Here is a 14,362-nt window from a genome sequence, read left to right as displayed (position 1 = left end):
TGATAATCAACTATCTCCAGTATAAAATCTCAAACTTAAAAATAGCACTAAATCATTAATATCTGCAAGTTTCAATACAAATCACGTGCTTTTTTTTTTTTTTTTTTTTCCAGTAAAACTTAGCATAAAATGTCTGGTTCATATCGGAAATCTTAGCTTAAAACAAAATTGAATAAACTCAGCAATATCTGATAGCAAGATCCGTCTTTTTTTTTCCTCCAGGTCTCTTCAATTCGATAATTAAGTAATATTATTATTAAAGATATGAAATATACTATATGCACCTTATACACATATATTGTACTATATATCATACAAACGTAATATAGAATAAATAAATAAGTGGATAAATAAAGTTATTATTGAAATTTAATTTTTTTTGCCTGCTATTTTCCAAGTTTACCCTTATACTACTATTAATATCATTGCGATTCACACCATAAATTTCGACAAAAAATGTAGCGATAAGGATGAAAACAAAAACAAAAACAAAAAAAAATAAACACCAATAACAAAATAAATTAATGTAAACTATATATGGACATTAAAAAAAAATAAATTGTGTGATAAAACAAAGCTTAACAACGGCAAACCAAGGCATCATTGAACAGTAGCATTTTAATAAATAGAATAAGATAAATAACAAATAAATAAACAAATGAATGACGCCTTTTTTTTTTTTTTTAGCATTCAAACTTATTTTAACTTGTCGAATAATCTTGGAGCAGCACATTCATTGATATAGTGTTGTAAATGGAAAAATTCCTCAACACAATCTTCCTTGTGTTCTAATTCCTCATAACCTGGTTGTTCTTGAGCTTTATGGACTCTTTCAACACATTCCATATAATGATGGACCAATGGTTGACCTTCAGCAGTTTTAGAACATTCCTCTCTTAAAGCATCATATTGATCACCAACTTCTTCATCTTCGTCCTCATCATCATCATCGTCCTCATCATCATCGTCATCATCATCATCATTATCTTCCTTTTCTTCTTCCTTTTCTTCCTATTTTGACAGACTAAAATTAAATCGATTCATATATTACGGTGAATTTTATAATAATTCAAAATAATGCAATGATATCGTTTAATAAGGTTGTATTTGTTAGTAACCGGAATATTATTTTAGTTAACAGAATAGTACTACGAGCAAAAATAAAAACATCTTAGAAAATTGTGCTTTTTTTGAACTTTGTTACTGTAATTGGTATTATTTTAATTTTTCATTTGTTTTTATCCACTAGCAATCATAGGGGAAGATCAATAAAGATATATGTTATAGTTTAATTCTCAATTTCTATAGTATATTTTCTGTGAGTTACAATTTCTATTGTCATTATATATTTCACTATTAAATAGTATAATTCAATAACTCAGTAATTGTCAGGGGTAAATTAAAAGAGAAAACCCTTTTTTTTTTTTTGTGCAATTTTCAATTTGAATCCAATCTATTTTGGTTTCCTTTCTTTCTTTTTTTTCTTTTTAATAAAAATGGAATACATGCTTCACATGGAAAAGAGGATCTTAGCCTTTTGTAATGTAAACTTCAGATTAAAAAATAGTAATACTGAATATATCTCTATGTTCTACGATTGTTCTACGATTATTCTACTCTTCCCCTTACCAACAAACCTTAAAAACTTGGTTTAATTCCCGATATATATATTAAAAAAATGCCTGGATATTCATTTTATATTATTCTCTATAGTTTCTTATTTGTTTAACTAAATTATTCTCACGCATAATAGTACATTCTGTTTTTTATTTGCTTTTTATTTTAAAATAAAATCAAAATTGGAAAGTACATACTTCAGCCTTGGCAACAGTTGGGACAAAAGCTTCCTTTAATTCTTCTAAGTATTCAGTAATGGAGGAGATCATTTTTTTTTTCTTTTCTTTTGTTTTTTGTATTAATAATATTATTTGCAAAAAGGTTAACCTAAATCTGACTATTTTTTTTTTTAATATGTTTGTTCACTTAAAAGAAAGTATTCAAAAAGAAAGGTTTTTTTTTTTTTTTTTTTTTTCCTTTTTGTTTGAAAACTTCTTACACGTAGAAATGGAAAGTCGCAATAGAAAGTCGCAATAGACAACAACAATAAAAACGAAAAGAAAAGGATAAGGAAAATAAATGGAAAAAAAAAAAAACAAAAAAAACAAACAACAAATAGAAATCAAGTTAAATTAAATGAAAAAGAGGAAAAAAAAAACAAGAACGATTTTATTGAAGATGGAATTACTCAAAGTATTGAATATTAGCAAACAGAAAGCTCCCTTCCAATTTCCAAAAGATAAAAACCGAAACTAGCGTTCATAATAACCGAAATTAGCGTTTATAACAATCAAAGCTTACTTTAAAACTTATATTCCCGCATAATTTTAGTAACCAGGCATTCTAAAACAAAATAAATACCCAAATGTTAAATGTCACATTTAAAGTGGCTAAAATATCCATTTACGTAGTAGTTCTCTTGTAAGTTTAAAAAATTAAAAATTAAAAAAAAAATTTAACGAAAACTTTTGAATTTTTTCGGTTATAAAAATATCTAATCCCAATTAGTTAAAATAAAACTAGAATAATCCCCTGTTTTTTAATTGGCTGACAACAGACATGTCCGTACAAATGTATATGGCCAAACAAAAATATCATTTAATACGAACTAACTTGCACACTTTTCAAATGTTATTATTAAATTTTTAAAAACCTATTTTATTAAAAATTAACCCAACTTTCTTTTTTAGTTCATACTACGTAAAATATCCATTAGTTAAAAATAAGAAAAAAATAAAAATTAAACCATTGCCTTATTGGATAGACGCAAAAACGACAAACACGTTTTTTTATTGCACTTTCCTTTCCTTTTGTCTGATAAAGCTTAATTGTTACATTTACAAACACTATAATTTAATCTTTGTTTAAAGAGGATAAAAGTGTCATTATTAAATTATAAGATACGAGATAAAAAAAAAAAAAAAATAAAAAAAAAAAAATTTAAATAAAAAAAAAAATTAAATAAATAATGTAAAAATAATAGGTCTTGTTCCCTCATACGGAGGGTAAATGATAAACAAGTATTGCAAGCCGTTTTCTTAAATATTTGCTTCCTTTTTATTATTTTTATTTTTATTTTCATTTTCATTTTCATTTTCATTCTTATTCTTATTCTTATCCCCCATCCTCCTCCATTAATTAACCCATATATTCATCGTTATCCTTGTCACAAGCAGAAGTAGTGTAGTTCATGTTATTACCATTACCACTGCTATTACTATTGTTATCAGCATGAACACCAACACCAGTTTGGTACTTTAATAAATCTCTTATATAAGAACAAGCCAATTCAACAGTAGTAGCTTTGGAAGGTATCTTAACTCTGTTTTTTATATCTTGAGGTAATAAGTTATTCAATTCAATTAACGCATTATTTAATCTATTTCTTCTACCTTTTTCCGCTTCTTTGTGAACCTCCTTCTTTTTGCTTTCATCAACTAACACCGGATTACCACTATTACGGCGAGTCCTGCTATTACCCGAACCAATGCTACTTGCACTACTGTTACGGCGACGTACAACCGTATTATTCTGCGTGGGTGTCTCCGTTGTTGCTCCCACATATAAAATATTTTGCACGCTGTCGTTAGGGGCTGTAGTAATAGATGTAGCAGTATTATTATTATTATTACTATCCATACCATTAAAATTCATTAACGATGTATCATTAGGGGCAATATTTTCACCATTATTATTATTCTTGTTAGTGTTGTTATTTACATCGGTTACGCTATTTTTTTTGGTCATATTGTTCCTAACAGTTTTAGTTGAAACATTATTAGCTGCAGTTGTAGTATTATTTCTAGAGGTTTTGTTTGAATTAACATTTTTGTCATTACTACCAAAAATGGTGATATTAAGACCATCATTATTATCCGTATCTACTCCTTCTGAAGCTATGCTATTGCCATTATGATTATTAACACCGCTACTGTTAATAGTAGCCGTGCTTCTAAATGTTGCATCTGTAGTATTATTACTATTATCGTTATTAAGGATTGTATTGGAGCCCAAGTTTTCGTTAGCTAAAGAAAATGTAGAAACTAACCTTGGCCTTAACAAAGGTGTGTTATTAGCACTAAAGGCTTTTCTAGGCCTAATAACAGGCGATTCAGTAGCTCTGAGAACACTACTGGTGTTTCTTATAGTATTGACTTTGTTATTATCAATAATGTTTGGGTCGAAGTTCCCTGCATTACTATCCCGTTTCATATTTGGACTGTTATGGTTACTTAGTGTCCTATTATTATTATTATTATTATTATTATTATTATTATTATTATTATTATTATTACGATCATTATTCTGATTACTATCATTACTATCATTATTATTATTATCATCATCAATGTTTCTATATGAAGAAGGTAAAATAATTTTTAAATTACTATTACTAGTAGCAGTGTTGTCATTTTCAGAGTTGACATTAGCGTTTGCTGTGTTGGGTAAGCTGCTTTCTGGCAAAACAAACATATCATCCCAATCACTCTTACTGCCATTGTTACCGGGATTAGCAACATTATTATTATTATTATTATTATTATTATTATTATTCTCTAATATGCTTTGTTCTAGCCTTGGTGCATGTATTGAATCAGTGCCAAAAGTGTTATTACTATTACCATTAACGATACCAACAGTGTTTCTGCCGCCAACGCTTGTTGGTCGTACCAATGGCGAATGCTTTGACTTAATCCGTGGACTATTCTTTACGATTTTTTTATTTGTAGAATTACCACCATTATTATTAGAGCCACTGGAAGCCTCCGGTATTACGCCATTACTCTTAATATTGACGCCAGCATTGCTATTACTGCCGTTATTATTGTTGCTAAAATTCCCCTTGATTGCCTTCAATGCAGGCGAAGGCAAAGTGTTCAATGTGATAGAGCTATGCCTTGAATATTGACGTGCGGAAGAATATTTGGTGCTATGAAAATAGGGAGAGTTATTGTCATTGTTATTGCCACTATTGACGAGACTTGAAGAACTATGACTTGTTGTTATAGATGTGGGCATTACAGTCGGCGAGATGACCGGAGAAAAATAAGTCTCGTGATTAGGATTTTCATAATTATCATTAACCTCGTCATTGCCACTTTCATTTTTATTGTTTTTGTTATTGCTACGGCTATTATAAGCGTGACCATAGTTGTTATTGTCTTCGATATTTACATTAAGAAGAGTTTTTATCGCAGTGTTATTATGACCCTCTACGTGATCAAAGGTTTGTAATTGTTGTTGGTTTATGAATTCTCTTTGATGTTCTTCAAAACTCTTATGTAAATTCTCTAACTCCAAATGCAAATCAGCGGCATTGTTTTTACCAACGCTCGCGGCATTAACAGCCGTGTTAGAATTAGAGGCAGTATGAGAGGACATAAATCCATCATGACTATTACCATCCTCATTGTAATGCTGTTGCTCTTGTTTCTGCGAATTCGCTGTTCCATCATGATTTACTACTATTTCTTCGCCATCATCATGAATAAAATTATCTACTTGATCAAAAATGCTACTAGGAAAACTCATAATATTGTGAAATGCTGATAATATATATATATATATGTATATTTATAACTTTAAAGTAATAATACCAGCAACTTACTCAGTAGCAATATCTTGATCTCTATATTTTCTAATATTATTATCTTTTTGAGTTGCTAAATCTTTTTTTTTTTTTTTTTTTTTTTTTTTTTTTTACTTAAATGGTATAGTAGTGTTATTTAATGTTATGGTCAGGTCAATAGTTTTGTGAAAGACCATTAAATTTTTTTTTATCTTTCGCTTTACATTGTAAACATGGTTTCAACATTGAAATGGAAGAACATATATATATATATATATATATATACAGATATTTATACAAAAAAACGGTGAAGGAAAGAGAAGAAGAGTGAAAAAAGAGAGAAAGAGAAAAAAAAAGGAAAAGGAAAAAGAGAGAAGTCATAAAAGAATAAGTAAAAAAAAGAATGATATCTATATGGTTTGTATAGTAAGTCATAATAATTGTCTATCTGTTTAGTTATTCAGTTCTTAAGTGAGATTGTATTCGTTTGTTTCCAATCTTTAAAAAAAAAAAAAAAAAAAAAAAGAAAAAAAAAATAAAATAACAAAGAAAAAAAAAACAAAAAAAAACGTACTCTCAGATATTTTGTGGAAGCAATTTTACTTATTAAAGTATAAATACTACAGTTTCTGACCCACGTGGTAAATAATTTAACATTCTGACTTCGAAATAATAATAAGAATAAATGCCAATTTTTTAATAAAAGGAAAAAAAAAAAAAAAAAAAATTCAATTTATATTAAAATATGAAACGCTGGCACACACGTGGGAAGTATAATCTTAATACCAAGAAAAATACGAATAATAATAGCACCATTACCAATGTATCCAGCTACATTAATAGATATATGTATCATCTCCCATAGACACAAAAACAATAAAAAACAATAAAAATATAACAAGGTTTATTTTTTCACCTCTTTCTGTTGGACCTCTTAACAGAACCGCCGTTACTGAATTTATCTCCACCATTTATTTTTCTTATTTCAGCTTTACTTAAAATCAATCCGTTTCTAGTACTTTTACCAACACTATTGATTTTCAAAGATGTTCTACGATTACTGCCACCTATATTCCTGTTCGATCCCGAACCAATACGTTTTTGAATATCTTTTTTATAAGTAGTATCAATTTTTCTAAATCCATCCTTTTTACCATTCTTGCTTAATACAATACCGTTTTCCTTGGCAAATTTCTCGTATTTGTCTATTCTATCCAAGTGCTTTTTAACCATTCCCTTTCTGACATTCATTGGCATACTTTCCAAGGTATTGCTTTTGGATTTATACCTATTGGATACGTTATGGTTATTGTCCTGTATGGTTTTCAACCTTTGTTCTAATGTTTTCATTCTTACTTTACCCGTTATCTCGTCATCTCTAAAACTGTTGACACCATTGCCACCCCTGTTACTAAATGCCGATAACAAATGCGATTCTTTGATGAAGTTTTGCAATTCTATATCGTTACGCAAGTTCTCCATTTCATTTTCATTTTCATCGTCACTTCTACTTTCATTATCACGATGGTTTTTTTTGGAAAAACCTTTTTTAATGGTACCTCGATCTATCGTAGATTTCCCACTTTTTAATAACTTCAAATCTGCCTTACTTATTTTAGTTGGTTTATTTAGACTGTCATCCATCATTAACTGATCAAATTTAATAATTTTAGGATTATGCACACTCTTGGTGTTATGTGGATGAATTTTTTCATCACTTTTATTGTCATCACTATTATCCTCAGAATCTGATGCTGAAACGTTACATGTGTCACTATTGTCATCATTATTTTCAGTATCTGCGGTCCCACTTACCTTAGTTTTGTCTTTAAACCCCATTGATTCCAACGTACCGAATTGTGTTTCAAATGCCAACCTTTGTGCTTCTAATTGTTTCAAATACTCAACATCGTTATCTTTATTGATGGTCATTTTTTAGTTATAATATTTAATTTTTTCCCCGTTCTTTTTATATATAATACAAACGAATTTATTTTATTTTATTTTATTTTATTTTTCAATCATAGTTCTTGAGTTAATTCAGTTTGCAATGTGTATATTATACGTATAACCTTTTATCTTTAAAAAACTCGATAAAAAAAAAAAACGATGCTATGGGAAAGAGAGAGAAAAAAAAAAAGAAACGAGAAAACAAATATGGACATGCTTTGGACAACAGTGTTAAAATCGGACTTATTTTCTTATAGGAATTGGCCTTTGTATCAATGGAATAGAAAGGAAAAAAAAAAAAAACATTGAAAATTATAATATTCTAATGAGTTGTAATTAATCATTATTAACCATAACATTCTTATATTGTTGTCCAACAAAAAAGAAAAAAAAAAAAAATAAACAAAACATATTAAATATTACTCATCCTTTTTCCCCTTAGAAATGACTAAATTTGTTGGTTGCATTGATATTCATAATGGTCAAGTCAAACAAATTGTAGGTTCCACATTAATAGATAAAACAAAACCTGATGTTCCAACAACGACCACTCAAAAGGCTACTGCCAATGCTTTAGAAACAAACTTTGTTTCCACTAAACCATCATCATATTATGCACAATTATACAAAAAAAATAACATTGAATCAACACACATTATCTTATTGGATTCTTCCAATACCCAGACCATTAAAACTGCTCAACTAGCACTCGAAACTGTGCCTTTTTTTTTCCAAGTTGGTGGAGGTATCAACATAGATAATTGTTTGACTTGGTTGAACGAATACAAAGCGCGTAAGATTATTATCACGAGTTATTTATTTGATTTCAACACTGGCGATTTTTCAATGGAGAAATTATTAAAAATTTTCCACAAGTGTGGTAAGTCTAGGGATAAGATTGTAATTGATTTAAGTTGCAAAAAAAGAAAAGACTCAAAACAAGATGATCAAACAGAATGGATTGTATGCTTTAACAAATGGCAAACTTTAACTACTTTGAAATTAAACAAACAGTTATTCCAAGAATTAAGTAAATACACTAATGAATTTTTAATCCATGCTGCGGATGTTGAAGGATTGTGCAAAGGCGTTGATTTGGAACTAATTGCAAAATTAGGTGAATGGGTCCAAGATTTAACTGATGTAAAAATAGTTTATGCTGGTGGAGCCAAAAGCATTAATGATCTGGCCATTGTCAAACAACTAAGCAAGGGTAAAATAGATTTAACTTTTGGTAGCAGTTTGGACATTTTTGGTGGTGAATTAGTTAAATTTGAAGATTGTTGTAAATGGAATAGAGAACAGGATTAACCGGTAACTTTATTATATTGTGTCAAAGCTGTGCAAAAATTGGAGAATGGTATATATATTTAATAAAACATTTTATTAGACATAATTTTATAAGCTAATTATTTATCTTGAACACATTTAACATTCTTATTAAACAACTTTTTTTCTTTGTCATTTCTATTCTCCGTTTTTTTTTTTTCTTTTTTTTTTTTTTTTTTTTTTTTTTTTTTTTTTTTTTTTTTAATATTCAGTTAATACACATACACAAAGAGAAAAAGTTATTTTCATCCTACCACGCATCATCATCCATATTAGTATCAACATTATCAGCATACCCATTGTCTGTGTCATTTAATTGGTTGGCGCCACTATTGGCGTGCTGTTGATTTAATGCATTATTAGAACTTGCCACTTTGTCTTGTTCCATTTTTTTCAATGAAAATAATATATCAGCCACTTTATCTTGTAATGTCTTAATACCTCTAAGCACCACTTGATCCGGGGTTAAGGATCCGACGGTTTCTACGTTCATATAAAAATTATTAGGCTTAGCCTTATAGTCAAACAATTCATCATCATTTGGTGCATCTTCGTACTCGCAATTTTTACTCAAGGGCCATTCTTGTCTAGCATCCTGTTCGTACCAATAATCCGTATGCTTTAACTTATTCCAAGGATCATATTCAAACTCAATAGCCGAAGTAGCACCCCATTTGGCATGCTCTTTGGCTATACCCTTTTTGGCTACACATTTCACTTTCAACTCTTGGCCTTTCCTTAATTTACAAAGCAATGAACCGTTGCCATCTTTATCAACAATTATCGGAGCCCCAATGTTTCTACCCATTAAATTGCTCGTAATCACTAAATCTCTTGCATACACGTTAGTGGTGCTTTCGCTTTCTCCAATAGCATGCAGTGTCAATACAACGCTACATCTGTCACAATAGTCTTCACAATAGCAGTCTCGATTGTAAACCAAATCGTCCACGTCGGCACTTTGTAATGGAATTAAACCTAATCTATGAGATAAAAACTCGTCAGCCAACACACTGGTGTTGACTTCAATTTCGACACTATCTATCGATAATGTTGGAATCTCGGCGATCATCACACGACGGAGACTGTTCGCCATTGCTAAGTCTACATTGGATAAGATGAAATCGACATTTTCTCTGGTGACTTCTCTAATTTTGACTTGAGGCAATCTATCTGACATTGTATAATGTGGTTGTCCTAAATGCTGTTGAAAATGATTGCTAGTACTGCGATGTTATGATTCTAGTTTTTTATTATTATTAAGTGATTGGTTTAAGACGAAAAAGATTAGAATATTTTTTTTTTCTTTTTTCTTTCTTCTTTCTTTCTTCTTTCTTTCCAATAAAGTTTAATAGCGATTTCGGACTATGATAAAATGCTAAAAAGACCGAAAGGAAGACTATATAAATATTTTTTTTTTAGGAAAAGGAAATCATATAAAATATTAAAAAAAAAAAAAAAAAAATTATTATTATTATCATTTTGTTGTTTGGGAATTGTTAGTGAAACAATTTACATTATTTTATTATTGTTATTTGAAAGCTGCAGGGTACCATAAAGTAAAAGAAAATAAAATCAATTCAAGCAGAAGAATGAAAAATATCAAGAGAAAATCTCAAGAAAATAATATCAGGATACTTCCAAGCACAAATCTAATAGCACCTCCATCTACTTCTACCAACAAACTGGCTTTACCTGATTTAAGGTTCAATTATACATTTTATCGTGCTTTAAATAAAGAATTTAACAGATATAAAATAGTACAACAAAATAATATTAATAATGCTAACACAACTAACATCTCCGATATTAAATTTAATACAAAAGTTTTAATAGTAGGCAAAGTTATTTTAAAAAATATTGTTATAATGCCACTACTACAGAATATCGTATTTACAGGCGCATTGATTATTTTAAAACCTTGGTTACAACTAGTTATTTATAAAGGTTTTGTAGTTGGTCATCTTGTTAAGGAATGGTGTGCCAAAATGTTAATACATCCATAATTCAACATATAACTTATTATTATTACTACTACTAACAATCAAATAAATATTTCCTCTCTTTCTTCATCTTTTTTTTATTTTTTTATTTTTTTTTTTGATGGTATTTACAGATTATACAGATAAATAAATATGTATACATAATGTTAAAGAGAATTAACATGCAACAAAAACATATAAAGAAAATATAGGCTTTTTTTTTTTTTTTTTTTTAAAAAAACAAGAGGTGAAAAAAAAAAATTCCAAATTCCACTTTATTTTCAAGTGAAGGATCTACTGCCACCTCTAACAAATTCCATAATTTTCCAACCTTCAGTTAATTTATCATCAACATGCTCAGGATCTCTTGTTAAAACCATGGCATAAGAACTTAGCATAATATTACTTTCTGTACCAGCGGCGATTTCACCAGTTTTAACATTTCTATAAAGATGTATTTCTTGAGCTCTACAACCGACAACCAAAACCGGGATATCAGCAGGTAACATTTTGGCACTAACTATTTCAACGCCTCTAATGTCTAAAATTCTACCATCTGAGAATAACCCCTGTTGTGTGTAAAATTTCTTTTGAGCACTATAAACATTGAAAGGAGCTTCACTAAACCAAGTCTTCAATACTTTTTCATCTCCCTTGATATAAGCTTCCAAAACCTCTGGAACGACAAATTCTCTTAAATATTTGTTGAAATCCTCTAAATTGAAAGTAGGGTCCATTAAATGGAATTGGCCCATAACTTTGCTGGCTTCAGTTTCCGCAAAGAAGAAACCAGAGACTTTATTTTTAATAGTTCTTAATAATACAATTAACGGGTTTTCACTCTCATCCCAGAATTTAATTTTAAAATGATGCAAACCCCTACCCACGGTGGTTTTAGTTTGGAAATCTTGTAATTTTTTGGTGAAATCTTGCTTGGACTCGATATCTGTAGCTACTAGAGCTGTTCCGGCATCTTCATTGCTTTTTGTGGCCATCTTCCTATTACGCAAGGCCTCTTGTCTTTTAAATTCTCTTTCTTCCTTGGTAAGAAACCCACCGTAAGCAGTACTTGATCCATCACTTAACGTTGAACTAACTTCTTTGTAAACTTTAGTGTTCTTGACCGGTTCAATAACATTTTCATCAATAGTTTCAGCAGTGGCATTAACTATTTTCCTAGTACCTTTACCCACCTCACTATCCCATGCCTTGGTAGCAACAGAATCTAATTTTTCACCAGTTTTTTTTAAAGTCTTGGATAAAATGGTACTTGAACGTTGTGTAGCTTCCCTGGCCTTCTTTAAAGTTTCATTATCAGCCAAACGGCCACTGGCGTCTTGTAATTGCTTAATATTATCTTGCAATTCTTTTGATTGATTCCATTCCTGTTTGAAAGTTTCACGAAAGACGTCTAATGGTGACTTACCTCCATTAGCATATAATGATTGGGAAGTATGTAAGTATGTGTGTTGTTGTTTCTGTTGTAATGGTATGAAAGATAGTATTAAAGGATTTGTTCTTAATATCTTTGTTGTAGACGATTGTTTTATTGTTACTCTATTGATTGTGTTAGTAGTTCTTAGCATTATTGCTGGTAATATATCGTTTCTTGCTTTTTATTATTTTTATTATTTTTATTATTTTAAATCTTTTTCTGTAAAAGAAGGAGATAAAAAAAAAAATAAAAGCAAGAAAGAAAGAAAAGGAAAAAAGGTAAAAATTTTATTCAAACAAAATTCATAAATCTTTTCAACTTGGAAAATATCAAAGTGTGGAAAATATAGTTTTATACGAAACGAGAAACAACGAAAGAAAAAGAAAAAGAAAAAAAAAAAAAAAAAAAAAAAAATAATTAAACCGAGATCGGAATAATGGTCATTTTGTATATTCCGATACGTAAAGAATTTAATACTCGGACAAAACAGTTGCAATATTTTCCCCTTTTCCATTTTCCTTTATCCTTTTTCCTTTTTTTTTTTATCGTCTACTTTCGAAAAATATCATCAAAGATATCTGACCTTTGTTGTTTTTAACAAGACAAAGAAAACAAAAGTAAAAATTACAAACACACATATACATATATATATATATATATATATATACAAAATGAGCCAAGAAACCCAAACTGCTGATAGCAATAATACAGAAGCAACAAAGATTCATTTTGAAAACAATGAACAAAACCCAGGTTCTACAAATACCATCAACCATGAACAACAACAGGATTATTCTCCCGATCACCCGTACTCCAAGTTCAAACAATTAGAAAAATTAGGCAAAGGCACATATGCAACAGTTTATAAGGGTTTAAATATTAAGACAGGCCAATACGTGGCCTTAAAGGAAGTCCAACTAGATTCAGAAGAAGGGACGCCTTCAACGGCCATACGTGAAATATCTCTAATGAAAGAATTAAAACATGATAATATAGTCAGATTATACGATGTTATACACACTGAAAATAAACTAACTTTAGTTTGTGAATTTATGGATAACGACTTGAAATTATACATGGATACAGTGGCTAAAAGTAAACATAGTAAAGGCTTAGATTTGCCCCTGGTGAAGTTCTTTGCCTTTCAATTATTAAATGGTGTAAGCTTTTGTCATGAAAATAGAATTTTGCACCGTGACTTGAAACCCCAAAATTTATTAATTAATAATAAACTACAATTAAAATTAGGTGATTTTGGTCTAGCCCGTGCGTTTGGTATTCCAGTCGCAACTTTTTCCAGTGAAGTAGTCACTCTATGGTATAGAGCTCCTGATGTCTTGTTGGGTTCACGCAATTATTCGACATCTATAGATATATGGTCTTGTGGATGTATTATTGCTGAGATGATCACTGGGAAACCATTATTTCCTGGGAACAACGATGATGAACAATTAAAATTAATCTTTCAAACAATGGGGTCTCCACTAGCTATTGGCGATGATTCTTGGTGTAGAGGTTTACCTAAGTATACAAATGATTTGGCATCGTTGATTTTGTACCCTAAGGATTTAAAAACAGTGTTAGGGTTTTTACCAGATTCTCAAGTGGATCCTTATTTATTTGATATACTACATGGCTTAATGCAATTAAATCCTGATATGAGATTAAGTGCTCAACAAGCATTACAACATAACTGGTTTGCAGAATATAGAAAATAAGGTATAGATATATAGTATGTAGCTTTTTGTTAAGAAGCGCTTTAATTCATTCACAAATAATAGCTAGTATAGGGTGCTTACCTCTTTCTTTTTTTCATTTCTGTTTCTTTTCTCTTTTTAATTTTTCTTCTCTCCACCTCTAAGAAACTTTTACGATCCAATCCTGATAACTTACAAATTTAGCTCCTTGTCATTTTAATAAGCTTTATCAAGATTTACTGATTATTATTTGTTTGTAAAGCAACTATTAAAAAAAATAATAATAATAATAATAATAAAAGAGTTTATAAAAATAAAAATATTATAGGGACTTTCTCCTCAC

General features: G+C 29.6%; 8 protein-coding genes across 8 annotated transcripts; 3 read left to right on the top strand and 5 right to left on the bottom strand.

Moving 5' to 3' along the window:
• Nucleotides 1–696: 696 nt before the first annotated feature.
• Nucleotides 697–1,886, bottom strand: QCR6 (ubiquinol--cytochrome-c reductase subunit 6; the record flags this gene model as incomplete). Its single annotated transcript, XM_046077200.1, has 2 exons — nt 697–1,011; nt 1,815–1,886. The coding sequence occupies 2 exons, from the start codon at nt 1,884–1,886 to the stop codon at nt 697–699; spliced, it is 387 nt and encodes a 128-aa protein (XP_045934931.1).
• A 1,309-nt stretch (nt 1,887–3,195) lies between these two features.
• PHO4 (phosphate-sensing transcription factor PHO4) lies at nt 3,196–5,589 on the bottom strand (the record flags this gene model as incomplete). The annotated part of the gene is made up of 1 exon (XM_046077199.1): nt 3,196–5,589. One exon carries the CDS (start codon nt 5,587–5,589, stop codon nt 3,196–3,198), a length of 2,394 nt encoding a protein of 797 aa, XP_045934930.1.
• A 949-nt stretch (nt 5,590–6,538) lies between these two features.
• Nucleotides 6,539–7,558, bottom strand: FAF1 (Faf1p; the record flags this gene model as incomplete). The annotated part of the gene is made up of 1 exon (XM_046077198.1): nt 6,539–7,558. One exon carries the CDS (start codon nt 7,556–7,558, stop codon nt 6,539–6,541), a length of 1,020 nt encoding a protein of 339 aa, XP_045934929.1.
• Nucleotides 7,559–8,020: 462 nt separating this feature from the next.
• HIS6 (1-(5-phosphoribosyl)-5- ((5-phosphoribosylamino)methylideneamino)imidazole-4-carboxamide isomerase HIS6) lies at nt 8,021–8,887 on the top strand (the record flags this gene model as incomplete). The annotated part of the gene is made up of 1 exon (XM_046077197.1): nt 8,021–8,887. The coding sequence occupies one exon, from the start codon at nt 8,021–8,023 to the stop codon at nt 8,885–8,887; it is 867 nt and encodes a 288-aa protein (XP_045934928.1).
• A 268-nt stretch (nt 8,888–9,155) lies between these two features.
• Nucleotides 9,156–10,085, bottom strand: RPB3 (DNA-directed RNA polymerase II core subunit RPB3; the record flags this gene model as incomplete). Its single annotated transcript, XM_046077196.1, has 1 exon — nt 9,156–10,085. One exon carries the CDS (start codon nt 10,083–10,085, stop codon nt 9,156–9,158), a length of 930 nt encoding a protein of 309 aa, XP_045934927.1.
• A 412-nt stretch (nt 10,086–10,497) lies between these two features.
• On the top strand, nt 10,498–10,911 carry SCDLUD_002458 (uncharacterized protein; the record flags this gene model as incomplete). Its single annotated transcript, XM_046076631.1, has 1 exon — nt 10,498–10,911. The coding sequence occupies one exon, from the start codon at nt 10,498–10,500 to the stop codon at nt 10,909–10,911; it is 414 nt and encodes a 137-aa protein (XP_045934926.1).
• Nucleotides 10,912–11,168: 257 nt separating this feature from the next.
• On the bottom strand, nt 11,169–12,473 carry TIM44 (protein translocase subunit TIM44; the record flags this gene model as incomplete). Its single annotated transcript, XM_046077195.1, has 1 exon — nt 11,169–12,473. The coding sequence occupies one exon, from the start codon at nt 12,471–12,473 to the stop codon at nt 11,169–11,171; it is 1,305 nt and encodes a 434-aa protein (XP_045934925.1).
• Nucleotides 12,474–12,993: 520 nt separating this feature from the next.
• PHO85 (cyclin-dependent serine/threonine-protein kinase PHO85) lies at nt 12,994–14,040 on the top strand (the record flags this gene model as incomplete). The annotated part of the gene is made up of 1 exon (XM_046077194.1): nt 12,994–14,040. The coding sequence occupies one exon, from the start codon at nt 12,994–12,996 to the stop codon at nt 14,038–14,040; it is 1,047 nt and encodes a 348-aa protein (XP_045934924.1).
• Between the last annotated feature and the right edge of the window lie 322 nt (nt 14,041–14,362).

Source organism: Saccharomycodes ludwigii, chromosome III, assembly GCF_020623625.1.
Source record: "Saccharomycodes ludwigii strain NBRC 1722 chromosome III, whole genome shotgun sequence".
Lineage (NCBI taxonomy): Eukaryota > Fungi > Ascomycota > Saccharomycetes > Saccharomycodales > Saccharomycodaceae > Saccharomycodes > Saccharomycodes ludwigii.
This window is presented reverse-complemented; position numbering and strand designations above follow the sequence as displayed.